The sequence below is a fragment of the Micropterus dolomieu genome, linkage group LG19 (genome assembly GCF_021292245.1).
Source record: "Micropterus dolomieu isolate WLL.071019.BEF.003 ecotype Adirondacks linkage group LG19, ASM2129224v1, whole genome shotgun sequence".
NCBI lineage: Eukaryota > Metazoa > Chordata > Actinopteri > Centrarchiformes > Centrarchidae > Micropterus > Micropterus dolomieu.
The window spans coordinates 20,686,016-20,713,947 of record NC_060168.1 but is presented as its reverse complement, the minus strand read 5'-3'; the positions used below and the strand labels follow the sequence as shown (position 1 = coordinate 20,713,947).

The 27,932-nt window shown below is 41.0% G+C and overlaps 1 protein-coding gene across 9 annotated transcripts; it reads right to left on the bottom strand.

Moving 5' to 3' along the window:
* On the bottom strand, positions 1-27,932 carry map7d3 (MAP7 domain containing 3). Of its 9 annotated transcripts, none has more exons than XM_046029836.1 (20): positions 27,725-27,932; positions 20,231-20,332; positions 19,836-19,916; positions 19,272-19,435; positions 18,849-18,957; positions 17,617-17,700; positions 16,662-16,769; positions 15,760-15,861; positions 15,255-15,353; positions 13,229-13,354; positions 10,994-11,133; positions 7,318-7,448; positions 6,974-7,185; positions 5,066-5,186; positions 4,353-4,638; positions 4,127-4,180; positions 3,978-4,047; positions 3,572-3,740; positions 3,114-3,406; positions 1-3,011 (listed from the first exon to the last, which is right to left on the bottom strand). In XM_046029836.1, exons 1-20 carry the CDS (start codon positions 27,768-27,770, stop codon positions 3,004-3,006), a joined length of 2,505 nt encoding a protein of 834 aa, XP_045885792.1. In that variant the 5' UTR covers positions 27,771-27,932; the 3' UTR covers positions 1-3,003. The 9 variants fall into 9 exon arrangements, with proteins under 9 accessions (XP_045885792.1, XP_045885793.1, XP_045885796.1 ...); XM_046029837.1 differs by having other exon boundaries at positions 10,994-11,109; XM_046029840.1 differs by lacking the exon at positions 13,229-13,354 and having other exon boundaries at positions 27,725-27,931.

Below are 27,932 nucleotides of genomic sequence, written 5' to 3'. Positions count from 1 at the left end.
TATTTTTGCAAGACTTTATTGTTTTAACAGTTTGTATCATCTCAGTACACTTTAGATATATTTACAGTACAAATTTTATCTGTGGACAGGGCGCTGTTAGGTTTGTAAATCTTCCAGAGAAATATTCATATTCACAAAGTTGCCCTGGTTGTATGGACTGATTGTCGAGGCCGAGGTAAGGACAAGCTTTCATAGTTAACTGTTATTCAATAAAAATACTAAATCTCAAATCTAAGGCACCATTCTATCCTATTGTTATAGACAACGTTAAGGACTAAGAGCAGTCAGCTCTGTACTCAAGCCCTCAAAGATGCAGCAGGACCGGGAATAGATACAGTATCTGTTCGAGCAGCAGCTACAACAGCCCCACAACAGGTGCTACTCATGAGTGGGGAAAGGAGTAGGAAAGGTTTGTGGGGAGTTTGGGTATAAGCAGGTTTTGGGTTATGAATGAGACTTCTAAATATCTGTGAAGGAACAAACAAATGACTGTCTTCCAGAATATCACACAACTCTCTTTCGAATCTGTACAATAAAGCCTCTCCTCAGTAAACCAGTGAGTTTAAACATAGCGAGTAATTTCTGAGTCATGTTTTTAAGATGAATAATGTATGAAAGCTAAAAGGAGGCAGCTCTGCGAGACATGGTAAATAATGAAGGACGGTTTATGGAGTCTGTTACATTCTTTGAGCTCATTAATCAAAGCTAAGATCTAAAAGCCCCCAGTCTTTATGTACAAAGACATTTGAGTTAGCAAGAGGGTGCGAAATCCGGCAGACAGCAAGGCAAAAATCAAGGTCCCCAAACCTCGTGCTTGGACTATTCAAGCATAGGGAAATTCAAGAGTTTAAAACATTTTATAAATCCAGAAGAGACAGAAAACAACATGTCTGACCCACGTCATTTTCTGTTTGGAGGACGTGCCCTGCCTCATATTACAAAGTAGAATATTTGCGACCTGAGCTGATAAACCAACCATAACTAACCAAAAAAATCCACACATCTTTTGACATAATCTAAAACATATTTTAACGACATTAAAGCATCATAAAGAGGCACAGCCATTATCATGGGTCAGACATGTTGTTTAAGGCTGTAACAACTCTGCTTGCCATCAAAATGTCAACTCGAGCCCATATTTAGAATAAGTGCTTGGGGATATGTGTCTCGAACATACACACAAATGCACACACCATATTTTGAGAAACAAATAGTGGGTCCCCACTTGGCCCCATGCTTTGCAGAGGGTTTTATGTAAATTTTGGGTTTCAAGGCTGCCCAAATGTGACCTGACTACCTGGTCATAGGGCACGAGTCAAACAGAAACCTAGGTTATAGCACAGTCACATATGCAGATTATCCACATCCTGACACCACCGCATCCTAAACATGGCTTCATTTGCCTAATACTGATTTATACACAATACAATAACACTTAAATATATGTAGAAATGTATTTTCATATATAAACAAAAAACGCCAAATTTTAGTTTATACAAAATAGTTGAAATGTATTTTGTCTGATGTAGCAGCTAATGTGTTGGGAATTTTCAAAAGGTTAATGAGAATTAAATGTAATTAAAGAAAGAGCCACACCGACAGAAGGATAGATGGAAAAGTGTTAGTGGATGTGTTGGTACAGCTTAAGTTAAAACCAGATAATTGAAAGCCTGATTTGGGGCAACTCTGGTCATCGTGACGGAACAGCTGTACATTCATGTTCAGTTCAGTAACAAACACATAACGTCTTTAGAAGCTCAGAAGCAGCTATGAATGAAACTAATGGACTTCACCTGTTAGTAGTATGTTACAGTTACGCTTATTGAAACTGTAGCTCAAGATGAGACTAAAACTCGATGCAACTCTTCTTCTGGTGTAAATTACAATGATGTTGTTAGTAAACATAAATTCTATATACATATGTAAAAAAATAACAAACCCTACCATAAGCCCTAAATCAACAAACTGCTGAAACATCACTTAACATGCGAATACACTAGAGTGTTGTCATGACCAGCAATGTAGATCTGCTTCAAATGTTACAATTGGAGTTGGTGCTCCTGAAGCCCTCTGGTGGTCAAAGAATAAACACAGTGACAGGTGCTTGTTGTGTACAAAAATAAATGGGGCTGAAAGGACACAGCTCTGTGAGGTGAAGTGATGTGTGAATACAGAATCAACTCCTCAAGTGTAAGCACATGACGGATGATTGCTCAAGTGTGCGTGTGTGAGCTTCAGAACAAGCAATTTAGTATATTCACAGTTAAGAATTAGAAGTTGGGGGGGGGGGGGGGGGGGGGGGGGGGGGGGGGGGAGTGGTAAGGCCATATTGCTGGATGCTACAAAAGCAGCCGGTCAAGTTAATTTAGATGAATCGCATGCAATAACCTGGGACGCTATCCCCACCAAAGCCGAGACAGAACAGAATGTATTAACGTTCCTTCCATTAACTCACAATATTAATCTTATATTCAGTTCAAACAGCCTAATGTGCATGTGTCCTGGAATTTTCTCATACAAGAGAAACAAAAAGAAAAAGAAAAAAAAAAGACTAAACATATAATACTTACAACAACACAGAAGCCAAAATTAATAAATTACATCAATACACCCCTGACAAAGACAACTCTTAAAAAACATCATCAACATTGGACACAACACAGAAAAAATCTGGAGAAGAACTAAACACAAGAGGAAGAGGAAAGAGACCTGAAGCAAGCACGTTGAAGGAACATATGGAACTTCCCTGAAGCCTAACGCTTTTTTTGTTTACATATATTGTAATATTTGTTTCCTCATCATTTAGGGTGCAAATGTAGCACTTGGGGTGGTCTTTCCGCTTCACCTTGTGCTCCTCCCTCTGGAAGAGGAGGAGGAGAAAGATCAGAAAGCTGTTTGGAACAGGTAGAGGATTTTTTTTTTTAAAGGAGCTCTGCTGGACAAGACCTTTACGAGTGCACACAATAAGTAACAGTAAGAGGCTTCTCAGCGGCGGCTGCAGCATCAAATCTCTACAGAGACACAGGAGAAAAGAGTTACAGTCTATCTTTAAAGAAGACTATGTCAAAGAGTGTAAATTCCCAATAGATGATTAAGTGTGACTGACTCCTCACCTGACAGGGCTTCTATGGGTTGATTAGAGGAATGCAGGGCATTGACGGGGGTTCCCTTGTCCTCGAAGGCGACCCTGGTCCCATCTGAGCTCCCGTCACAGTTAATCAAGACCTGGTTACAGTCCTCTGCGTCGATGAGGGGCCGAGTCTTGGAGTGGACGTTCAGGTCAATGAGTTCCTCAAAGTTCCACTGGTTGGATTTACCGTTAAGACCTGACACCAATCCCACCTTGGTGGAGTCCTGCTCATTCAGGAACTCCGATCCCTCGACGTGGCGGCCCTTAGGTGCTGGACTGGGGGGGGGGGTTTGGAAAGAGATGGAGAAGTGAGTGCATGATGACAGAATTGTATTATCGTACATGCAGGTATCACTATCATTCACAAAAAAAGTCATCTTTGTGGTAATTGATTAAAAAAAAAGGCCAGTTTCCGTGTGGTTTCATCATCTAAAGTCATACCTTACTGCCTGAGTCTCATCTGTGCTTATGCCATTGTTATTCTCCTTGTTGTCTGTCTCCAGTTTTCCATTCACACTGCCCAGGGGTGCCTCTCGCTGTTCCACCGGCTCACCAGAAGACAGACCACACTCATCTGCGTCAGCTTCTATGGGGAGCTCATCTGTCTGGCCTATGAAATCACCAGAGGAAGCAAAATTGGATGAGACAAGTCGTAAGTCACATTGAGAATTATGCAAAATCACGCAAGCAAGCTATTTATGTAAAGTATATGCAAACAAACACAAAGAGGGGAAAACATCACTTTCAGTGACAGACCAATTTAAAACGCAGTAATGTGTGACTCCTCATGCACTTGGACATCCTAAAACTGCCAGCAATGTGAAAGCTAGAGGATGAGAATGCTTACTCATGGTTTCAGAGTTTATCTGGTCCCCGTCATCTTCATTCTCCTCCTTATCATCATCTTCTGCCTCTCTCTATTCAGGAAAAACATCATGTTAACACTCACTCAGTGCAGGTTATTGAGCCATACGCGCTGAATGACTGTGCGCTCACCTTCAAGTCATTTTGCTCCCCTTTTCTTGTTCTCTTCATTATCTCTTCAATCCTCTGAAATGGAAAAACAGCAGATTTTTGTAACTGATTAGTTTTATTAGGATCTAAACACAAATTAAGAAAAACATTTGATCTGCAGAGACAGGCAGTAGGGCAGCAAATGATGGTGATCAATATAAAGCAATAAAGCAAAACACAAAGATTTTCTCCATCAATCTATCCATACCTTCTTCCTCTCCATTCGTTCTTGCTGGTTCTGCTGCATGATGCGGTCTCTCTCTTGACGGACTCTCTCTGCCTCCTCCAGGGCCTTGGCCTCGGCCTCCTCGCGTTCCTTCTGGAGCTCGGCCTGTTTCAGTGCCTCCTCTTCGGCCAGTCTCACCCGATCCTCCTCTGCCAGACGCGCATCTTCCTCTTCTTTGATTTTCCTCTCCTCTGCAAGCTTCTTCTCCTCCTCCACTCGTTTCAGTCGAGCCTCCTCCGCTAAACGATTCTCTTCTTCCTTCCTCAGCCTGGGATGGTAAAGAAAGGGCCGCAAATGGCTTAAAGCATGCTGACAAATAAAGTGGCAGGTAGGGGTAATAGTGCAGTATGGATACTTTTAGTCTAGAGGTGTTACTGGTTAAAACAAAATGCTAATTGTATTTTTAATGCCCATGTAATAAACACCTGCAGTGTTTTATTGGTTGAAACTAGTGACATTACCCATTTTTCTTATGCATGTATATGGTATGCTAACTTTTAAACCAATGCAAACTTACTTCATTACATGCTTTCGTTTCACATCATAAAAACTACAATTTCCTTGACAACACTGTTGTTAATGGGCACATGCAGGTATCATATGTGTTGCATCACAATCATTCACAAAATAAAAAAAATAAAATCTTTTTGGGAGACAGGAACAAGATATTTGCCCAACAATCCCAGAAACCTTACTTTTCCTCCTCCTCCCTCTGTATCCTGAGCTGCTCCTCTTTCTCTTTCTGCTCTCGCATCAGTCTGCGGTTCTCCGCCAGGATCTTGGCTGCCTCTGCTGCAGAGTTGGTGCCCGTCGAGGCTTTAGAGTTTGGTAGGTGGAAAGACAAATATAGAACATACGTTTAGCCCTTTAGGTCACCCTGTCACCCATTTCTCAATGTAGTGCTGACATGAAGCCACAGCATCTGGACGCTGGTGACTGGAGGATGAGTGATGACTGAGACAAGAAAAAAAGCTAGATTGTTGGAGGCGGCCAGCCGAGACAGAGAAAGACAGAGAAAGACAGAAACAGAATAGAGAAGAAAGCAGCCTGATACGGAGTAACTTTCACATGATCATCTATGAAAGAACAATTTTTCTCTGTGGGAATACATGTGGCAGTACATGGGGTTGAGCAATATGATATACATAAACATGAATACATACCATTAGATAAAAATAAATGTGTCAGTAGTTTTGGCATTCCATTTCTATCTTAGCATTAACCATTAATATCTCTGTGTGTATTAGGCCAATTGCTGAGCAGAACTGCTGTGTGAAAATATTGTGATTTCTATCAGATTTTAAATTAAAGTCAGATATTTGATTTGTATGATAATAAATAAAATAGACATTCCTCTCTGGTTATTTTATACTTATAAAGCTTAAATCGATTTCCCAGAAAAATATGCTATATCATGATGACATTGATCTGATGATATCAAATTACAAATACAGCGATACAGTATTTTGCCTTTTCATACACTCCTAAACATACATGGGCATACCTTAACTGTGTCACCTGCAACAATTGTTTTCACATCTTTCTGATGCACAGTGGATAACAGTCCTTGCTCTGTTGCATGTAGCATTAAACCATTACTAAGCCAGTTTATCTTGCAGCGAATGATCCTCTGCAGAAGGTGGCAGCAAAAATACCCCCAGATCTGAAACAGGATGCAACTCCAGCTGGAACTTAATAGGTCTCCTGCGGCACTGAGATTTATTGGAAACTGGGCTTGCCACCTCAGTTTGCAGCACACAAGTGCACGCACACACACACACACCTCTGTATATGATCTGTCTATTTAAACAAATGATAATTAAAGCCACGATCACACAAGTTTTTCTTCTGCTAAAAGTCAAGGTGCTGCTGTGAGACATAGCGAGAGTTCAAAAGCAAACAAGGAGAGCTCCATTATTCTGATTCCCACGCAAGTGGCTAATTTAGCTAAAATTACTAAAAAAAAGGAGATAATAATAAAATTAGAACAATATTCTTATATATTTTCACAGCTTTAACAGTTTGATTTACAATCTTGCCTTTTTATTTCCTTCTTTTACACTCCCTTGAGATCAGTATGTATAAGGTTAAGTGTAAATGTAACAAGTGTCTGGACAATGAATGATGACCAGCAAGAAGCATCTGTTAAGGAACAATCTCCACTTGTAACAGATTAAGGGGACACTGCATTATTCATAGATAATTATCTGGAAAAAGATGTACTTCAGTAAAATACCAGAGAGAAAAAAATAATTACTTTAATCTTTTTTGGGAGTATGCGTAGGCTTGGACCTGCATGGCTAAGAACATCAGTATATTTATTTAGTCATAATGAAAAAGATTTCTACTTGTCTGGCTGGGACACTTCCCAGCCTGTCTGGCTGCACCAGTGCAAACATCCTGGTTTCCAGAATAACGATCAGTCTTTGCAAATATTAGTACTGACTAATTAAAATCTGTCAGCTGACCAAGGTTATCAATTCTGCCTTTATATAGACGTGTATTACTTGTTTTGTACCAATATGAAAGACCTCATATATTTTTATGAAGTACAATAAAAAAATTTATGTTGTAGTGTTTTCTTCTCACTGAGAATTGCTCACCATCTTTCTCTTTGGTCTTGCTGGAATCAGAGGACTGTGGAGACACCGCCTGGACAGGACACAGATCCTTGGACTTGGAGTCCCTCTTTCGCAAGGTGGGGGGCCCTGTTGGAGTGAGAGCTGGTTTCTGGATAGGTGGAGGTTTAGGCTGGGGGGATGGGGGACGTTGTTTCATTGCACCAGGTGAGGGTGGGCGTGTCTTGGAACTTTGCCTGTAAGAAGAAAGTGGGAGTTATGTTGTGTTTCATAATGAAATCTAAATGACAGGCTGCATTCAAACCCTCTTTAAAACTTTAAGTCAAATATCACTAAAGCTGTTTTGGAGACTACGCTTGTAGTCTTACTTGGTTGCTGCTGGGGAGGGGGTCCTCTTTGGGGTGGAACTGGGGGCTGGAGATGGTGAACGGTTGCGCCCCAGTGTAGTGGATGGGGATGCGGGACGTTGCCCTCCAGGTGATGTTAACTGCTTGTCCTTCTGTAGTTCCACAGAGATGTAACAGAAGGGAAGGTAATTCATGACTAACACTGAAAGGGGATCATGTGAAGAACTCATATGTAATCCATACAAACTCTGTTACTTGACACTATTCATTTAAATATTGTGTTATAAACAACAGACAGTTGTAAATCATCTTACTAAGTAACATGACATCAAAAAAAGGATCAGTTAGAGTTCTCAAAGAGGTGAAAGTATAGAAGAAAAGGGCAAAAACGTCATAAAAAAGTCATAAAACATAATTTCGTTGAGCAGAAATACTGAACATGTTTTTCTAATATCCCATTAATACTCTTGTGACCCCTAACGTTGATCTTAGGACCCCCAAAAGGGTCCGGGGTCTCATTTACATTTGGACCAAGTAGAGTAACTAACTAAAATTAACCATTTAACTATTAAGTCTGCCTTTGCCTCTTTTTGTTTCAATGGCATTTCAAACAGTGACGCAAAGTTGGTTTAAGGAGGCTGTGGATCAGGTTTTAATTCATGTATTTTTAATGCCCATGTGCTACTTTTGGCACTGTAAACCTGATGAAAGAGGGCACAGCAAGGTCAACTATGTGACACTCCAACGGACACAAATATACAGTACAGACCCAACCCAAGCTTTCAGTGCCGAATGCCAAGGAAGCAAAACTTAGATACAATGAACTGTACGCCTTAATGTAAGAAACTGCTTTTATGAATGACAAGGAAAAGCAGAACAGTAAATAACAAGGACAAAAGGATTCATTTCCTATTTATGTCAATATAACAATGGAGCAGTATAGAGCTGTATACAGACACACTTTCTTTGCATGCAGGTCCAGAAGTGATCTCAAAGACAAACAACAGTAACAGCCTTCTAATAACAACCCTAAACCCCTCATAATATCATTTCATAAGCAAAGAATGGATACAAGGAAGCTTACAGAAAACAAATAGTTTTGCATCATTAATATTGTTTCTAATATGCCTTTTGGTAATTTGTTAAAAGAAATGTCCTCACTCTAAGCAGACGGCCTAACTCAGCTGACTTGAAAGACACAATTTATTGGCAACACTTAAGTGAGAGGCTGAATTTCAATGATCTCCACACTAATCAGTGCACGCGGAGGAGAGAAGACAGTGAAATGGTAAGTAAAGTCAAAGGTTTTTGATATTAGGCTCCCCCGTCTGGGGTGGGGCCTGCTTTGCATGGCACAATGTGCCATTAATTTGACTGCTGTGGATCTTTTTGTCTCATGCTATGACAATGAGGCCTCTCATAGCCAAAGAGGAGGAGGACAGGCAGGTTATGAGAGAGAGGCCCTACAGGTCATCAAGTAAGAAAATGTCAGACATCAGAAGCGGTAAGAAGGATACAATTTTAGCAATGTATGAACACGTTCATATTATGAGTGACCAGCAAAGGTCAAAGAACAGCAGGAGCAATAGCATTTCCCTATGGTTAGCATCCTGCAGAAGTACTTTGACAGACAAATGCAGCCGGATATGCAAAATCAGTCTTGGGTGACAGCCACTTATTTCTCTGAGCAATCATGTTTCAATGTAGGAAAGCATATATTTTTTGTCACTACTTAAGATAAGATAAGATATGATATACTTTATTTAAGCCACCTGTGTGCCTTCAGCTTCATTCTGGTTTCCAAGCAGCTTCTGGAAAAAGTATCCCTCTCTTCCTGTGCTACCAACAATCAAATCATGTGTTAACTACTAAAATGTTTTTATCGACAGTTCAAATTTTCCAAGTCCAATTCAATGACTTTCCCCTGGAAATAAAAGCATACTATTGTTGGTAAATAAAAGGCATAAGTATATTATTTTCCAGCAATCACTTTGTACTGTGTAATATTCTCTAAACTGTATTCAGATTTTTTCCAACAGTTTCAAAAACCACAGTGCATGTGTACATGTACTTACTTAAATTTATCCACTCTATAACTTGAACATGTATAAGATTAGAGATACCATCCACAACGCTGCATCCAGGATATTTAATCAGTAAATGCAACTGAGTGACTGACACAGGGTTGTAAAATAATTCAGCATTATCCTTCTGAATAGTTTTATAATAAATTAATTAGTAAAATTATCAAATTGAGAGATCACTGTTGAGTATGGATTTGATGAGATCTTGAGAGATCAAAACGTTTAAAGGGTTAAAAGCTTTCTCGCGAGACTCATGCAATTTACATTTTTCACATGCTGTCATGCCACACATCAATTTTCTCAAGCAGTGAAAAACAAATGTAAAACTGATAAGGTCAACAGGCTGAGTGAATCAGCTGTATCCAGCTGATGTGACACCGGTGTACGCCCTGATGGTAATCAAGTGAACCAGCTCTGGCGCTGTGAGTCCAGACGGTTGTAACAGAGTGGTAACTAACTGGTAGAGTTTTGCAATATAAACATCTAAAAACTGAAGCGCAAACTCACTCTGTTTGGGGCTGTGAACTGCACTTCATCTAAAGTTAACATTTGTGTGGATTTGTGGTGAGATTTCTGGCTGATCAGAAGTGTTGTTGACTAGTTTCGGTTTGCACCTCCTTGTCTCATCCTAACATGCAGTCCCAAGTTGTGTCTGTCTGAAGTATCTGAAGGGGATACTACTAGCGGAGCAACAACATAATGTACAGCAGAATATAGAGCAGGTAGACTTTTTGTCAGAGAACACAGACATGTGGGAGAGATTTTGAATGTGCAGAACGTTTTGGACATGAGCAGAAAACCTGCTGAAACGAAGGAGCTATTAAGTGCAGGTTCAAATCAATTAATTTATCATTGAGGTAAAAATATTGCCACATGCACATTTCAAGAGATTACTCCCACAAAAAAAAGATACAAAAGAGGAGGGAAGACTAAATTGTCCCTGCAGGTGTGCTGACTCAGCAGGGATGATATTACATGAGAAAATAATCTACAGGAGAAAACATATCTGAAAGCAATACATAATGCCTGAGAGGTTTACTGCATTATATTTTGAATTGTCACCTGCCACTTGAATTTTGTGTTTCCCTTTACATACATAAAAACATTTCCACCATAAATTGGTGCAGGAAAAAAAATAAAGTTTATGAGTTTAATGCTCAAAATTTTCATATAATTCAGCATTGGAGATTTTTTAAAAATAGTTTTAAAATCTTGTCTCGATCTTGTGAACCCAACATCGTCTTGTCACACCTCTACTGTTGACAGCTAAAGTCTAAAAGATGTCATGTTACAACAGGGTTTTCCATACAACACTGACATTTGGGCATCCAACTCAGATAAATAATGCAAAAGTAGTGTGAGTGACCACTAAATGAGAACGTTATCAATAACTTTCCCTTCCTATCATGTGGAGGACCCAGACAGTAGAACACTCTGTCTACCAACATTAGACAGGCTACATCACTGGCGTCTTTCAAATCCCTTCTTAAAAGTTGCTTTTATAGAGTAAGTGTTAATGAATATTTAATATATTGTTGGGTTTTATCATTCTACATCCTTGCCATTTCCCATATTTGGGTGTTAGTATCTTGAACGTAACAAGGTATTCTCACCATCGAAGGGTCGAGGGCTCCATCGGCCGACACAGAGGTGGTCATGCCGCTCTTCTGTCGGTCAATGCTGCGACTGCGCACAGGTCCACGCGGTGGGTGCAGGGGACTGGCAGAGGCTGAGCGAGGACACAGGTGATACTCTGGTAAAGGACACAGTCATCGCAGGGCCAGAGGAGCACAACCAATGGGAGGCGTGATAAGCGGCCGGGTTGGGCAGCAGGGCAGCAGGGCAGCAAAGCAGCAAAGAGTGGAAGGAGAGAAGAATGAAGAGAGTGGAGAGAGGCAAAATGGTAGAGAAAGAGACAGAGGACAGGAGGGCAAGATGATGGTTGAATGAAATGCAGGAGTGTGTTTTTGTAAGGGGACAAGAGCACAAAAAAAAGCGGTTTGTTAGATATAGCACTTTAGGCAGGCTACAGCTTGATTTCTGAAGCTTTGACTGGTGTGGAGATTACTGGAGACATGAAGAACAGATGGCAACAACCTCACAAAAACCAGGTGCCTCTGGACTCAACATGAACAAACATGAACACCAAACACCACAGCATAGCACACACACACTACACAAAACCACCAACACTGACAATCCACGCACATATCACACAGATTTATTAGTACACTAAACGAACAATAAATTCTCATAGTGTCGTTTGTTGTGTTCACTTAGAGTAACTAAAAAATTAGGGTAATGTGTCTTTGAGTCCTTTCTGCCATCATACTGTAACACTCCAGACTCCATATCAGACATTAAATGCAACATATTTCAGGACAAAGCCTTTTCTACAAATTGCTAGGCAAAGAATTCGACGCACAAACAAATCTCAGTTGTATGTGAAGAGGACCAACTTATCTAAAATGTTGATGCTACAAACCTGAAATGGCAATGGGTGAAAAGCCCTGTCCTCAGCACGCAGTGAAGCCTGGAGTTAGTTATACAGAGTAAATACTGTTGTCCACTGCCTATGAGCTTGCTATGTCAGATTGAGGGATTAGCCATGATAATCCAGAGACCTGGAGAACTCTCCCTGCCACAGCCTGGTTACAAACGCATTTTGTAATTCATCCTGAATGCACACTGACCAGACTATGAAATTAACTCTGCAATGAGCTACCACTGCTGCTACTGCTAATGCTGATGTGTCGTGTTTCTATTGGGGCTATACTTAGCAGAAGATCTATAGCCGCTAATGGGTTTTTAATGGCCGGTCAATAAACACCACAACCTAAAACCAACATGGGGAATGCAGTTGCAGCTTTGGAGTGAGTCAGTGCTTTAATGTATGGCTCTTTCTATCTTTAAAAAAAATACAGTCAACAAGAAAAATGCAATATTCATCAGTGTTTGAGGAGATTCATTACAGGTTGTCTATGCTGAGTCTAGGACTAGGTATATTCTTAATGACTGCCTTATTTACTGTAGGTCACTGCCATCATAGCATAACACAAAGAAACAGTTCAATTAAGTTACCTTATATGTAATCCAGTGAAACCTAAACCCTCACGTAGATGGCTGCAGAGTATATTTTATTATAAAATGTCTGCCCAAAATGTAGTGCCAGAATGAGGACCTATTCATTTTGATTAGTGTGACTTCAAGACCATATTGCCAGAATTACCAGTATTTACTATTTCTGCCCCTGTGCAGTGGAGTCCCCAGCAATCTGGTCACACTACCAGAACACATGCAATAGCCCAACAGTCTGAACTTGACGTAACAAGAACTAACAGGTAGGGGCTAAGCCTCTTAAAGCAAATCTCCCAGCATGGACTCTGAGGTTTCTCAGATGCAGAGAAATACTCCCAGCCATGCCAGCCATGCCAGCCCTGCTCAGCTCAGCACAACAACAGCCAATTGTGTCAGATCTGAGAGTGCATGTGAGTGTCAATATTTACCGAGTGACTATGCTCTCTCACATGAGTACTTTGCTGCAAATAACTTACTGTACATACATAACATAAACAGCTGATCGTTAACAATAGCTTTTAAACACAGGGAACTGTGCAGTGACATCTGTAATTTCATCACCACTAAGAGGCCAATGGACACTTTGAAAGGACTGTCCAAAAAGCATGAGGGTCTGCAGCAGGGCACTGGGATGAGCTCAGATCTAGTGAGTGATACTGGGAGCAACTGGGCTTACTTTCTACTGATAAAATGAGGGTAAGTAGGGAGGACTGGGGTTCTGTGTCTAGCCATCATTCCTCTCCTGTCAGGGTCTCCTAAGCGGAGGTTACCTGGAGCATTTGTTCCTTGGGCTGAAAGGACGGCGGCGCTCTTGCTCCTAGCTAGTGAGGCCTGGGTTGGGGTGAGCAGGCGACTAAGGACCCCTCCGTCCTCAGTGCTGGCCGGTGGCCTGCGAGCTACACGGCCAAAAAAATCACCCGAAAGAGAGGAGAGCAAAAAGGCCAAGAAGGAAAGAGTGGATGAGAGTGGGGAATGAAGTCATAACAAAGAAGGGGGGGGTAAAGGGGGGTCAATTAAGTTTAGAAAGGTCACCATCTGATTTAACCAACAGAAGAGAATCAACTTAAACAACCAAAGGTTAAGTCCCAACAATCTTACATGGGCTCCTTATTAACTGTCTTTATCCTGTTAACTATCAGTGACACAATAAAATGAGGATAGTCATTAAAAGTCAGTAAGGAAAGGATGCCATGAAGGAGTGTTGGGACAGACTAAAGACTGATTGTCTGGTAACTGAAGATCAGTTAAAACAGTAGTTAAAGTAGACAATGGGGTCAAATCAATGGTTCCTTGAGGCAGAGGGAGGTGTGCTGATGGAAAAAAACAAACCATTAGTGAAATTCAAAGACAGCAGAAGAATACTGTTGGGGAGGAAGATGAGAGGTGAAAGAAACCAAAGACTAAAAATGATAGAGCAAGTGACTGTGACCAGGCAAGGGTTCTTTAGCTTCTGCTGTGCAAGCTTTTCTATAGTTAAGATGAAGAAGCTGAATTTGATTAAAATAAAGGAGGCTGACTACAATGGGCAGAACTGAACAAGTCAGCATTTTATGAAAGCACTATGGTGGACCATGATTTCACAGCAGAAACAAAGAACTCCTGCTTCAATGAAATGGAAGAATGAACAATTCCCCATTTAGGCCGTTCCTACCTAAGCTAAAAAGTAGAAATTATAACAGAAGAAGAGTTAGGGTGTTGACGGGTTGATTTTACCACATGTCCCTAAAGGCTAGCTCTTCAAAAGCAGAGTGCAGCATCACACTTCTCTTCAGAGCACCTTACTGAGAAGACATGTGTTGCAGACAGACCTTTTTGTTAGCTGTTAAGCGCTAGCCCCTGGGGCACGGCGGCATAGCTCACTGCTCAGCACCCAGGTATTAAGAATCTGGGTTATTAGTCTGAGATAAGATTATAGTTGTAAAAAGGATGGTGTGTGGAAGCATAGGGGTTAAATAACTTTGCAGGTGATAAGTACTAAGTCAGTGTGAATGATGGTAGATGTGTTGTATTATTGCACAGGCTAAACATACAGAACAAACATGAGCATTTTTACAACTCATCTGCACGAAGATGCTGACGTGGCTATAGGACAAACAAAAGCACTGGTGGTTAATGACAATACACAGAGCAGTGTGGTCATTTCTGTGCTCTGGGGGTGCTACGGTGGGATGGCACTGACACACACCACACCGAAGCACGAGCCCAGCGATTTAAATCCAGCTATGACGTCATCTGGTAGGGAGAAAACAATAAACACTTTGTGACAACAAAACAATACACTGTGTTAGTGCAGACATGACACAAAGCAAAACCATTCCTGGGTTGACACTTCCAAAAAATAAAAATAAAAAAAATAAAGAGTTAAAACAAGATCAGTGGTCACTGACAAACGTGGCACAGTACAGGATCTGGTAGGTTAAGACAGCAGAAAGGTAAGGCATACATGAACGAGCACAGTGTTCCCAGTTAATCACAGACAAACAAAAGTGCTGCCTATGGGTAATTCAGCAGTCAGTGAGCAACGCTTAACTGAAAGAGAAGATGGAGAGAAAGAAGGAATACATAGAAAGAAGCGTAGGCCACTTAAAATACCCATATAGCTGATGACTGAAATGAGCCTAATGAGAATGTTATCTCCAAAAGCTCTTAGTAGCCGAAAGCGTTTTTTAAAAACCAAACAAATTCAGAATGTGCAAGCTGTTAAAATCGCATGCTTTTTATTTAAAAAGGAAGGCCTCAGCAGTGCAGGTAGTGGCATGAAAAAAAAAAAGAATGCTGATTGTTCATGCTAGCCACCTTGATCATCCGTTGTCCCCTTATCAGGCTTGGCAGGGGTCTGTGCTCTGCCCACACTTACTCGTGTGAGGGAGGAACTTCTCTTCTTCATGGAACGGCCTACGGACATGAAAGTGGAGTTATAGCCAAGCAGGCACTGGGGAGGAGTGAACAAGGACTCCCCAAAGACAGTTTACAAGTCATGTGCACTTCTTTTGGCCTTATGTGAGTCACCAGGCTAAGGCAGACAGCAGCTGATGTCCAAGTTTAATCGACAATGCTTAAAAACACAGAAGTGAGTTGTAACTGCCTCATCTACCTAATGCCCCACTAATTCAGACTACAACATTAATAATTTAAACCATTAATGTGTACAAAGTCAGCTTGCTATGTGGCTGTCATAGCTGTGACAAGAGCTCAATTTACAATGGAACTTATTAAATATTGTCTCTATAACCTGTGGCAGTACTGCACGCCACCTTTTTCATGGAAGCATAGTGTGGGATGGAAAGGGGATCTTTTGCACCTGTCTTTTCCACCTGAAGCTTTTTGCCATCTTCCTTACTGGCCTGAGCAGCATTGCCATTGCTAGGCAACCGGTTACAAGACGAACTCCTCGGCCTAACACCTGAGAGACAATGATGAAACACCCATTGGTGAATATACACAGCACTCTCTTGTGAATGGTACAACGTCTCTTAAGACTTTTTAGAATATACTGACAGGCCTGGAAAAGGAAAAGAATAAATATTAAACAATTTGAGAGTTATAGACAAATCAGCAATATCAGAAAGAAGGAGGAGGAGAAATGGCACTGGCAGCCCATAGAAGCTGTGGAGAGATGTGAATCAACTGATTGCGTTGATTATTTTTTTCTGCAGCAATCACATATACTTCTTCTGAATCAAAATTTGCTGAGGAATATTGTGACAGGTTTCTATACCACTACGAGTACATTTATTAACAAATCACAATTTGGTGCTTGGGACCCCTTCTGATTCTGAAAATCTGATTCAGTATATCATAAAGGTGCATAGTTGATGGATGCAGCAGAATCAGGAGGCCATGCTAATTTATCATTAGCTGTAATCAGAGACAGAGAGCTAAAGCCGTTTTTACCAGTCTGTCTGTGCTCCAGTGAGCTCGAGTGTAAAACCCTGGATAAGGAGAGCACAGGGGTCAGAGTTCACTCTCTAGGCTTAAGAGTTGGAGGAGAAAGTGGGTTTGTTCCGGATAATCTACACCACCTTGCCACCTTGTAGATCTCAGTACACTGATCAACACTGGAAAACATTTACCTCGGCGGTAATAGACCGTCTTCAACATTCTACTTTGGTTAAAACACAGCGCAGGAATGCAGGGTGGTTTGGAGGGGGGGTGGGGAAGGAGGAGCAAATGAGGAGGAGGGGGGAGGGAGAGGAGACTTACTTTTGTCAGGAGATTTGATGAGGGTGGCAGAGGAAGAGGATAGGCGTTTGCTGATGCCAGCCTCAGACGGCTGTTTCAGGTTCATGGTGGATGTGGAGCGCTTGTCCACTGAGAGGGAGGAGGAAAGACACACAAGGGAGGCGGGGATTATACTAGAGGTTGGCCAATGGGGAAGGGCATTTGGGTGCACACAAGAGAGTACAAGGCTCTGCAAGATCCTAATATGCCCTGGGTGATATGTTGCTTCATTAATATATCTAAAATAGAAATACAGGAAATTTATATTTATTTATATATATATATATATACACACACACACACACACACACACACACACACACACACACACACACACACATACATACATATATACACACACACACACCACATAAACCCACTGATCTAATGTGCTACTAATGCAGTGCACATTTAGCAAAACACATGATATACAGTTTGAATTTGCTGGTGAATCACCATGTTTAACATGACAAATACATGTTTAAGAAACCATAACAAAGTTGTTGTGGTTTTAGGGCCAGGCACAATGATTAAAACAATGTATGCTTTTGTTCGACCACTCCAAAAGAGGAGAGCATCAACAACATTACATGAGGCGTGCCAGAGAATCCACAAGTGATATTAGTCCTGTTTTTGTGTGTAATTCAATTGGGCTTCCATGCAAAGTGTCCCATGTGACCTTGAAGTGACAGTGTGTGATAGTGGAAAACCTACAGCTACACTTTACCAGCTATTCACCCAGCACAAGGCACATTCAGAACACAGAACCCATACAACAAACTGTTAGTGAAAAACTGCCAGTTAGACTGCAGGTTGGGTGGGGAGAGGTGAGGGAGTTGGCAGGGATAGTAGGTAACCAAGCTATCTAGAGTGCCAGTGCCAGTCCGAGTCCATGCTGTGTTACTACATTGGTGAGCAAATTATCAACAAACAAAACCTTGTCTACTCCTTGGTGGCTTTTCTGGCGAGGGAGAGGAAATAACTATAGTTACTGGAGATGAGGAGCCGGCATCAGAGTCTCCTGTGGGAAAAAACAGCTCTCAGGGAGGCGCAATAAAAAACAAGTTGCTGAGGCACATCTTTCATACAAGGAAAGAGAGGGGAGGTGAAACCTGCCTGGTAGCGTCAGCGTTTGCTGGACAACCAATGCCTAAAACAGTGATACTCAACTAACAGCCCGAAAATGAACTGATTCACACTGGGATAATGTTTTTGTTTATACCAATTAGTAATTGTTCAATAATGTCTGTGTGTCCTGTCACTTTGTAAAAGTAACCCCAGGGGAAAGCAAGTTGACTATCCCTGGCCTCCAGCATGATATACACCAGCCACTAATTACAAATTACAATTTTGCCACCAAATTAACAGTCATCAGTTCGTACCCCGACAATGATGTAATTTAAACAACCCATGTATTTTGTACAACAACAAAATGTTCAGCAGATTTCTGAAGAAAATTGTGGTTTATTAACCGAATGTCAAACAGTGGGAGTGATTGTACAGAGGAGTCAAGTTACATCCCATGCATGTAGCGTTGTGAGTAGATAGTAGTGTGATAGACCACAGTTAATTTTTCAGATCTCAGAAAATAAATTGGATTTTATGAGTTTGCTTTTCTGCATGACAAAACAGGGCTTGCACAAATGCTTTCACTAAATGAAATTGTTGAAAACGCTCCAATTTCACAGGCTGAAAACGGGGCCTCTTCATTGCTTGGGGGTTCAGATAAGGAGCTATCAAGTTGAAGAGCTTTTAAAAAATTATATGATATGCATTAATGCTTGACTGATACCCAACTAGCTGCTAACAAGGCTGAGTTATTATAGTTGTCATCGAAAATGTCTTCCAAGGAGTATCATGTGTATCAATACCAGTCAGAGAGCACTTTTACCAGACAACAGCTAAGAGTCAACAGACAGAATTTATCACCAACACTTCAACTCATCTCATCTGGCATTATCATCAGTTGCTGGCAAAGAAACAATCTCAACTGTAGTGAAACATGATCACATTGTGAACCTGACCCCTTTGACATCTTGCTTTGAAGAGGCGAGCAGCTTTTGTTGTATCCTAACTGGCTCTTTAATGCACCATGGCAAGTGAATGACAAAAGTCAAATTGAATAGAAAAGGACAGGTTGAACTTTAAAGGCGAAGAAAGGGCCTCTACCTGTTCGTCCATCTGATTCTGACAGGCCTCCCCAGGACCATCTTTTCTGCCTCTGATCCACTCGATTACTACGCTCTAATGTCCGCCGCATCACTGCCTCGTAGTGCTCCTGTAGCATAACAGGGGCAGAGGAAGAGAAAAATGCAAGTCATTTACAGCAGAGCAACATTAATGCCTGAACCAGAGAACAAAACCTGAGGAGGTCATAAACGTGACATACAGTATATGGATAATTGTGCTGTTATTCACTCAACAATGACCTTATTCACCCACACCTTCTTTTTTATGTCTATTAAAGGGGAAACTGGTACATAAGACTGTGTTTCTATGCAAATGTAATTATTTTAGTCACAGGTTAAATCAACTGAGCAACAACAAGCACTGCTCTGAGGCTGGCGAGACTCCTCCCCATGTGGCATGTACCTTTTCCTCTTCCTGTTTCTGCTTCCTCTTCTCTTCCACAGCCAATCGTTTCTGCTCCTCCTTTCGTCGTTGTTCCTCAACCTTTTTCTGACGCTCCTCCATCTGACGTTCTACTTGCAGCTTGGCCTTGCGCTCCCGCTCCATGATCTGAGACTCTCGCAAAGCTGACCGCATATACATTACGTGCGTACACGGACAGTGAGTGTGTGCAGGAGAAAAAGTCACTTGTTAGTATGGTGTCTTCTTATGCGTGGGAACTTCAAGTAATAACCCCTTTAATAAGAGAGCCAATAAAGAATATTAAGGACGTTTTAAAATTTCTTTATATTATTATTATTCTCTATATTACTTCTCTATGTTAATGTTCATCATATTTATGATCAATTACTTAAGTGAAATAGCTGCAATTGGGAAAATTCTTGGTTCTAAAATGTAATGATTTTCTGTTTTAACAAGAAATATATATTCAGTTTTTGCTATGCATGTAATGGTAAATTTCACAGGGAAGTTTAAGCTGGCTTTGGCTAAAATAATTCCACACAGAAACTATGATCACCCTCTTACCCTGTTGTCTGTCTGCCTCCTCTCGCCTCTCTTTTGCCACCCGCAGTCGGTCGTCTATTCTAAGCGCGGCACCGTCAATGACTGCAAGCACATACATGTATATATGTGGTAAAAACACATACACAGCAGCGATGCAATATTCAGAGAACAAAAGGGGGATTACACTGCAGCATAAAGGCTTTGTGAATCAGGCAGATGTGTGCATGTGACTGCCATTAATGAGCTTTGTCAACTATTACAATAAGATGACTAAGGTTCACCTGCAGTAAGCCACACTATGTGGTGGAAGTAGATTGTGTTGCATGTAATGGTTCAGATTATGAAAGACAATAGAGCAGTGACAGGGAGTATCTGTGAGAACCAATCTTCTTCTGTGTCACGGTGTGGTGATTTACCTGGCCTACACCCCTGAGGTTTAGCTGATGTGCTGGTTGTAGGTCCTGGACTGTTCCCGGCCAGGCTGCGCCGCTCCTCGGCTTGTGCCTGTGCAGCTGCAGCTGTATATATGAAAACACAAATACACAGAGAACTAGAGTCACACCAAGTCATGTCTGACAGAGCAGGTATATCAAATAATATTAAGGAAACAGAAATGCTTTGGGTACTCCAAAACCAATCAAGTTTAAATCAACTGTTTTTCTTTGTGCTTTGTTTGTTCTCCATAGGATTTGCTACTTCTAGAAAGATCCAATGGATTTGAAGCCACAGAACAATCCAGCTATTCAGCCATCTGACATAACCCCTCCGCTCATGGTCAAACCCTGCAGCTAGCCATACACTGCTTTCTGTGACAAGCTCGTGGGGTGGGGTCAGGGTGGGGGGGGGCTGCTGTGTGAAACATGTATGGAATAAAACCCATGTGAGTTTCCTGGTATACAGCTAAAATAGCCTGTGGTGCATAACATTGCAAACACAAGTACTGCCATTAATTTTTGAATTAAAATTAATATAGGACAAATTTCCACATGCACGTCATTTGCACTGGTTTATCCAACTTGAGGTGTTTTCAGGGCTCAACGTTAAAGTCTTTTGCAACTGGCCCCACCGGGCCAGTGGGTTTGAAACTTAATGGCCCAAAGACAATTTTTTACTGTCCCTCCTTCCAAAAGTCTTTAATCGTTTATTAAATATATCCTGGATATAAAAAAAAACTACAAAAAATGTAATAATCACAGTTAAAATTATAAATAATAAAAAAGGTTAAAGCAAAAAGTCAATGAAAGCAATGACTACTTGGAAAGAAGCCCACAATTATCAATCAAATGTAACTAGCTTTGGGAAATGACTATCCATAATGTATGCAAATATAGTGATGGCACTGTAACAGGCAAAAACACCAGTTTCTTCCTTTATCTACTGAATCAATTGGATGAAGAACATCAAACATGATTAGGTCATGGATAACATACCTTCATGTGGAAAAATAAATATAAAGATTAGATTTGCTTGACAACCCCATCGATTTGTTTTATTTCGTGTCACAGACAAGTCAAACCAACGTTGACAAATGTACTTAAAGCACAATAGTGCTGCTTCTCACTCATCCTTCACAAGGGAGATAAGATAAGAAATGCCCCATCTTCATTGGCTCGTGACATGGTGTGTTGAGTCGTGATCATATGCGCCCTTCCAGGGGGGATAACTGTGCTGACAATTTCATGGTCCTGCTTGGGAGCAAGACTAAACAGTGTCTTTCTACACATAAAGAAGGCTGTATCATTGCACTAAACTAAACTGTCATTGGCTCAACATGTGCCATTGTGCAAGCAAGAAGAGGTAAATTTTTTAAAGACTGTTCAGTTATTGTTACTTCAGAAGCACCTGTGTAACAAAGTCTCCTGTACTCCTGGAGTTTTGTACTACATTCCTGTCTTTCCACCATAAAACACGCACACTCTTTTAAGATCTGCTGTTCTTTGCCATAGGTAGTATCAGAAATAGAGGTGAGTATACATATTAAGAGTGGCTTTTATTTTACAATATCAATATGTCATGTTACAACTCTGACAGTATACAGGTTTGCATTGTCTCCATGTAATATCGTCGTATCTTCCTCCCCTAATCAGAAAAGTCATTAAGATGCAGTTAATACAAACCAGCGAATCACTGGAAGGCTTTTCTTTATATAAAATCAGATATAGATAGTGCAGACACATTTGCCACCAATGTAAGATATAGCCATTTGCTTTTACCAGAAGCAACCACAGTGAATTTGAATGGTTGCATAAAGGCACTTATTGGACATCATTACAACACCTTTTACTGTGCTGACTTGGAAAACATTCTTTCTGTGCCCGCCACAGGCCACAATCATCATTTCTCAGAGTACAGCATCGCATGCACGTCATATCTGTAGGTAAACTGAATACACACTCCACTACCTACCTACCTACTCTCTGGAAAGCAGAGAGGACAAAGGGCCCTTCTTACAGAAAGGGACAATGTTTGTTCACCCGGCTGACAATCACATATGATTTGTTTGCATCCCTGAACCAAAGACAAGAAACAATAATAACAGGGTTCCTGAATAGACAATTTAAGAAGATTACTACAAACCAATCCTCCTGAGGTAGCTGTTACAAACCAGATATTAGAAGTGGCATGAGCTGGACAGAGCAAAGTGAGCTGAGGGTAAGTAGTCATGAACTGGCTATCTGTATTCTGCAGCAGCATCAATGCTCTCCTGTCAAAGAAGCTTATGAGGGTCAAAGTCTGCAGCTAAATCCCTCAGTGAAGTGTACGGTCACTTCACTTTTGCTCTGACTCCATTCTTTAACCCCTGCCACTGGTTAGTAGGCCGAACGGCGGGTAAGTGAAGAAAAAATGTGATATGACTGCACTTTTAACATATTTTTCAACACACTAGAGTAACTAACTACTCTTAATAATTACTCTTAACAGTCCCCAATGTGCCATCATGTGATGAGAATCATACAACACCACGATGAATACACTGACCTCAAAGCAAGCAAAGAAACATGCATAACCTCAGAGTTATACACAGTTTATTCTGTATTTATTTAACATGCTTTGCTGCGTGCAGTTTATCACTGTAACTGTATGTTTAACAGACAGTATAGGTTAGCATATGGATTCGTCAACACAGACATTTTCTTTTACTCATGAGAATAGACAGGAAAAACAGGCAAGGCACCATGGTGGACTGAAGGAGCTGATCTACATTCAGAAAAAACAATCTGATTCTAGGGCATGTAGGAATCACACCCAATGTCTGCATGTATATCTCTTGGAGAAAACATGTAAAAAGATGCTAAGCTATTGAATATTGGTGGTTGTGCAGATCATGTAACCTGAAATGTCCTGCCTCTGAATCCAGCCCAGAATCATGTCTCAGCCTTCAAATAAAAGGGTAACTGTTGCTAAGACACAAACAGCAGCTTGAGATGGATGCAGAGCTTCTCTGTCGTGCTTAGGCCTGTATCAAGGAAGACATGGACTCTGAAATGAGATGATTCATAGCTAAATAAAGAGAACAGAGCGGTAAAGCTTTGAAGGTTTACTCATCAGTCTAAGTGGCAGCTTACAAGGAACAATTGCTTCACATTTGGGCTGAATAATATACAGTGTATTTATCAACACAAGGGACACCTTGTGAATAACATTATGCTGATATCAGTAGATCCAGGATGTATGAATCTATGAAGGGGCTGATCAACAGTATTAACTTGTACAAATTACTGTGAACTATTTAGTTCAGAGCCCAAAAATTAAGTTTCAATAGTATGCCCTACTTCTATGACACAACAGGCTTTAGACAAGCTAAATGACATAAGCAAACTGCATTATCTGGTCTTTAGAGGGAAGTAAAAGCAGACAGGAAAGCAAAGGGGCTGAGCAGGTAACAGCTGTTAAGCTAAAAGCATGCAGAATTTCTTTAGGCGCAAGATCGCTTATGCACAAAATCATCGGCTGTAATATACAGTTTAATAAGTCTTCCTGTCACAAACAAGACAAAGACCATTCAGAATCAGAACTTCACTCCACTGACGCACACATTCATATGTTGATTAAAGTGCTTAAATGAGATTGGGAGTGGGTTTGGGGGGATCCTGTTTTCCCCAACAGACCTCAAGAGAGCCAGGTGCGCGCATAGAAATGAAGAGAGCCAATCAGAGGAAATGTCTGTCATCACGCCATCGCTATAGAGATTTGCACACATTATACATCATCGCTGCTGCACCGACAGACTCAGATAAGCGCTTTAATATGTTTGAGGAACAACACCACCAGTAATTATACTCCAGACTGATCAATAGTATTGCGTGAGCTAGATAACCACTTGTTCAGGTAAGTGTAGGTTGCTGTATTGAGCAACATTTGAGCTAAAGATCCAGTCTGCAGTGGAAGGTCCAGACCACTTCCACTCAGTCATCATGTGGTCATCAATAAAGGTGATTATGAAGTTTAAAGGGATGTATTTTGCTTGTGATTAATCCGGTATAGGTGACATATTGAATATATATTGGTACAGCTATTGTGATACTCATTACAGCCACATCCAGCAGTTTTAGGTAGCATGGAATAACATTCTTAGTGCAAAACATATACATATTGATTGGATGTAGTCCCACCTTCCGGCTGCTGAGTTATTATGGCAGCAGTAAAGACCACCAGGGGGGCTGGTGATGACCGGCAGGAAACAGGAAACAGGCCAGCATACATTACATCAACACTTCTAGTCGAAAGCCTAACCCTAATGCTGATAAAATGCTAGTTCTCTAAATAACAAGCTAGATCTCTGGATACATCTTTAGCCAGTATCGGTATAGTGGGGAAAGAGGAGCGGGTTAAGGCTCTTGTCTGTCTCTCCTTCCAGTTTGAGCTTTTACTGTGTCCTGCTGCATGGTACAATTAAGTAGCTTGTTGCACAGGAAGCGTCTGCTGTGCACTGCTTAAAGCAAGAGTGGACAACCCCTTGCCACTGAGCCTTTAAAAGTACGTAGGGATATTTAACTCCAACCAAATACTATAACAGGTTAATTCACAGACCAAAACAACTTGAACCAGTAAATACTTCCTTTAACTCACCTTGTATAGTACTTATAGCTGCAATAAAAACATCAAAATTCTTGGCCATCTTTGGCAGAGCTTCCAATTGCTGGCTCAAGATTTCAGGTCCTCAGATAACACTGCTGATGCATGCTCACACACGTGCACACACACGCACGCACAAACACACCAGATCTTCTATGGGATTACTCGAGACCTATTCATGCAAAGGTAAGCCATGGCTATTTGCAGTACTGGCAGGATAATGATGACACATCCCAGCTTCCTAGGGAGTCTCCTCTTCCAGGTGAACCATGTTATCTTGTGGAGGTGGTCATTGAAAGGACCTGACTGTATCCAAATCCATAATCAATTCAAAAGATAAACAGAATAATTGGTCGGCCGATTTATTGGGCCAATATCTAGCATTTTGAGATAATCGGCATTAGCCGATGCCTGCACTCACAAGGCAGATAAACAAAAATGTCTCCAGACACATCTGAAGGCTGGTCAGTGTGGCTGTTATGGAACGATGTTAGCACTCAATTGCTTAATCTCTATTAAGAAAAAAAATCTCAACACTGTTTATGAAAATGGCAGACACTGCACACATATCCTAAAAAATACTGAACCAAACACCCTGTTCCAACAATTTGTGATGAATACTGTGTTGTTTCATCTGTTACACCCCTAATTCATGCATATGATATTTTTTGCTGTCAAATACCACATTAAACCAAACTTTGACATTGTGCCTCACAGACAATGTGCTTCCCAGTGTTGTCTGGTTGTTCACAATCATGATTACAAGAAAACAACTCTTAAGAATTGAAAAATCTGGGCCTAAATGGGAATTTATCCCCAAAATCCTCTCAAATATCTAGACATGGCAAACAGGGATGCTTTTAAGTAAGAAAAATCCAAAAAGAAACTTATTTACATAAATATATTTAAGATACATAAACATATCAACTGATGCCTTATGAAAAACTGTTCTAATGATAGCTTGACCTTAGTTATAGCCTACACAAATTGACATGTTTTGCTATTCAAATCTTCATTGTGAATGTGGGTGACACACTTATACTGTAATACATCATATCGGCTGCTTAAAAAGTAAGACAGGGATGGGGTATTTGACTCGAAGAGGACAGATTCCAGAATTTACACACTGAAATTGAGGCTGGTCCATTTCCTCCTCTGGTTAAATCTGACCAGCTCAGAAATACTTCTCATGCTTTTAATTCTGCAGCAGCAATTGCTGAGCCAGGATCAGGATAACCTTGCAGTGTGACTTGCAGTAGCGTGATCTCCCTGTATAATAGCAGGGTACATTTTCTCCTTGCTCACATTCTTGTGGAAATGATCATGCACTTGAGCTAGATTCCTAACATTATTTTGTTATTGTCAGTCTTCTGTTCTGACTGAAGGTCGAGCAAACTGACATCTTCACAAAGCCAATCAAACATCTCACATCGTTCTAAACTTTGCGAATATTTTCAGAAAGTCACAGAATTAGGTGGCTGTAAATTCCAGATTGAAAATACTGAATGGAAATGTTCAGGGAAACAGGATGAAGATCAGTTCTAGCCCAGTTGTTGCCAGGAGTAAAACATGCCTACACCCACGGTGGGTATGCAGAAAACTCCCTCTTAGTCTGAAACACTAAAAGAAACTGTCTGCCCAACTGCAGCTCAATTCATAACAAACTGTGCATTCATGCCCACAGATGCAGACACAGTAAACATCCACGTCCAAGCCTGAAAGGGGCTAGCTGAGGCATGGATGAGAAGCATTGTTACGAGACTTTGCTGCTGCAGTTGGACTACATAATACTATTTACAAAAAAAGCAATGTGCCTTTTGCTTAACAGAAGTGTTTCTGGCACATAGCTGTTCATCCAACCAAAACTCTTTTATCACTTCATTAAGATCTTTCGAGAAGAGCAACCATGTAGCCTTCAGAGCTCAGAGTCTGACACTCCAGCTATAGCTCAAATTCAGGTCAGACATTGTTAGTTATCCTCCCTGGAAAGTGGTGGGGGGTATGCCATATGTCAACAAATAAGCATAACTGTCGACCAATGAATATGGGAGAGAAACTATTACTCTGTTTAAGATACGAGGAGTTTTGAACAGGAAGCTAGAAAACTGGCTGATATGTGGCTAGAAAAAACAAGTTGTCTGTTGGTTTCTACTGCGGGCATCAACTCAGATCGCAAAAGGCATGAACAGTGCAGCAATACGCCTTCTGAACTCTTCCTGATAGGGATAGCCGATGATCACTTTTGACAATAATCCCCAAGTGATGAGCAACGTTACCTAAGCTAGTGGAGAGTGTCAGTTACAAAAGCAGTTAGCTTGGTTTACCAAGCATGCCGTGTTTGTCTAGCTAGTCTACTACATTCACTCAACAGCACTTTGTTGGACAACGTGATTAAATGCGGTATAGAAGAGCTAAAGCAAAGCTAGGTGAGCTAGGCGCCAGACAAGTCGTGATATGTCAACCCGGCTCTCAGGCTATAAAATATAACGTTAACGTTACAACTTTCGCTAACGTTAACTGCAAGTACTTGTCTTTTAGTAGGCTAAGTTAAACAAACTGGTTTAGCTGTACTCAAAATGTATCAATATGGCTGGGTAAATTTAATCAAACTTAAAAACGTTTAATGCGGGAAGAAGTTGCAGATTTCTTTCCGCATCCATTGTCAGCAGATAACCGGAGAGCGAGCTAACGTTACTAGCCAGAGAAGCTGGCCGCGTTCAAACAACCCGGTTAGACTTAGAGGCGGTAGTTGCAAGCAAACATTACAAAGTCATTACTACATTGTAAGACACAACTGGGACAAAAATAACCACGACTGCCAACATAGTTCTTACCCATTTGGGCTCGCAAGCCTTTGAGAGTCGTAGTACCCTCCGCCATTTCTATGAAGTTTTCCTTCTCTGTTTTTTTTTTTCTAAAGCTGAGGCGCGTAACACATCGCAGCCGGCAGGACACGGACACCACGGGGACGTGGACATCAAAGAGAGGGGCTGAGTTGAAGAGGTCTCACTCGGACCCGTTTCCGGTAACCGTTGCACAAAG

Bases quoted from the DNA above. Each gene is read 5' to 3' on its own strand.
- map7d3 (XM_046029836.1), bottom strand. From the start codon at position 27,770: ATGGCGGAGGGTACTACGACTCTCAAAGGCTTGCGAGCCCAAATGG. The intron at 19,917-20,230 runs GTAAATCACCAC...ATGTGCTTGCAG, and splicing joins ACCTCAGGGGTGTAGGCCAG to TCATTGACGGTGCCGCGCTT. The intron at 7,449-10,993 runs GTGAGAATACCT...GTGGAACTACAG, and splicing joins GAGCCCTCGACCCTTCGATG to AAGGACAAGCAGTTAACATC.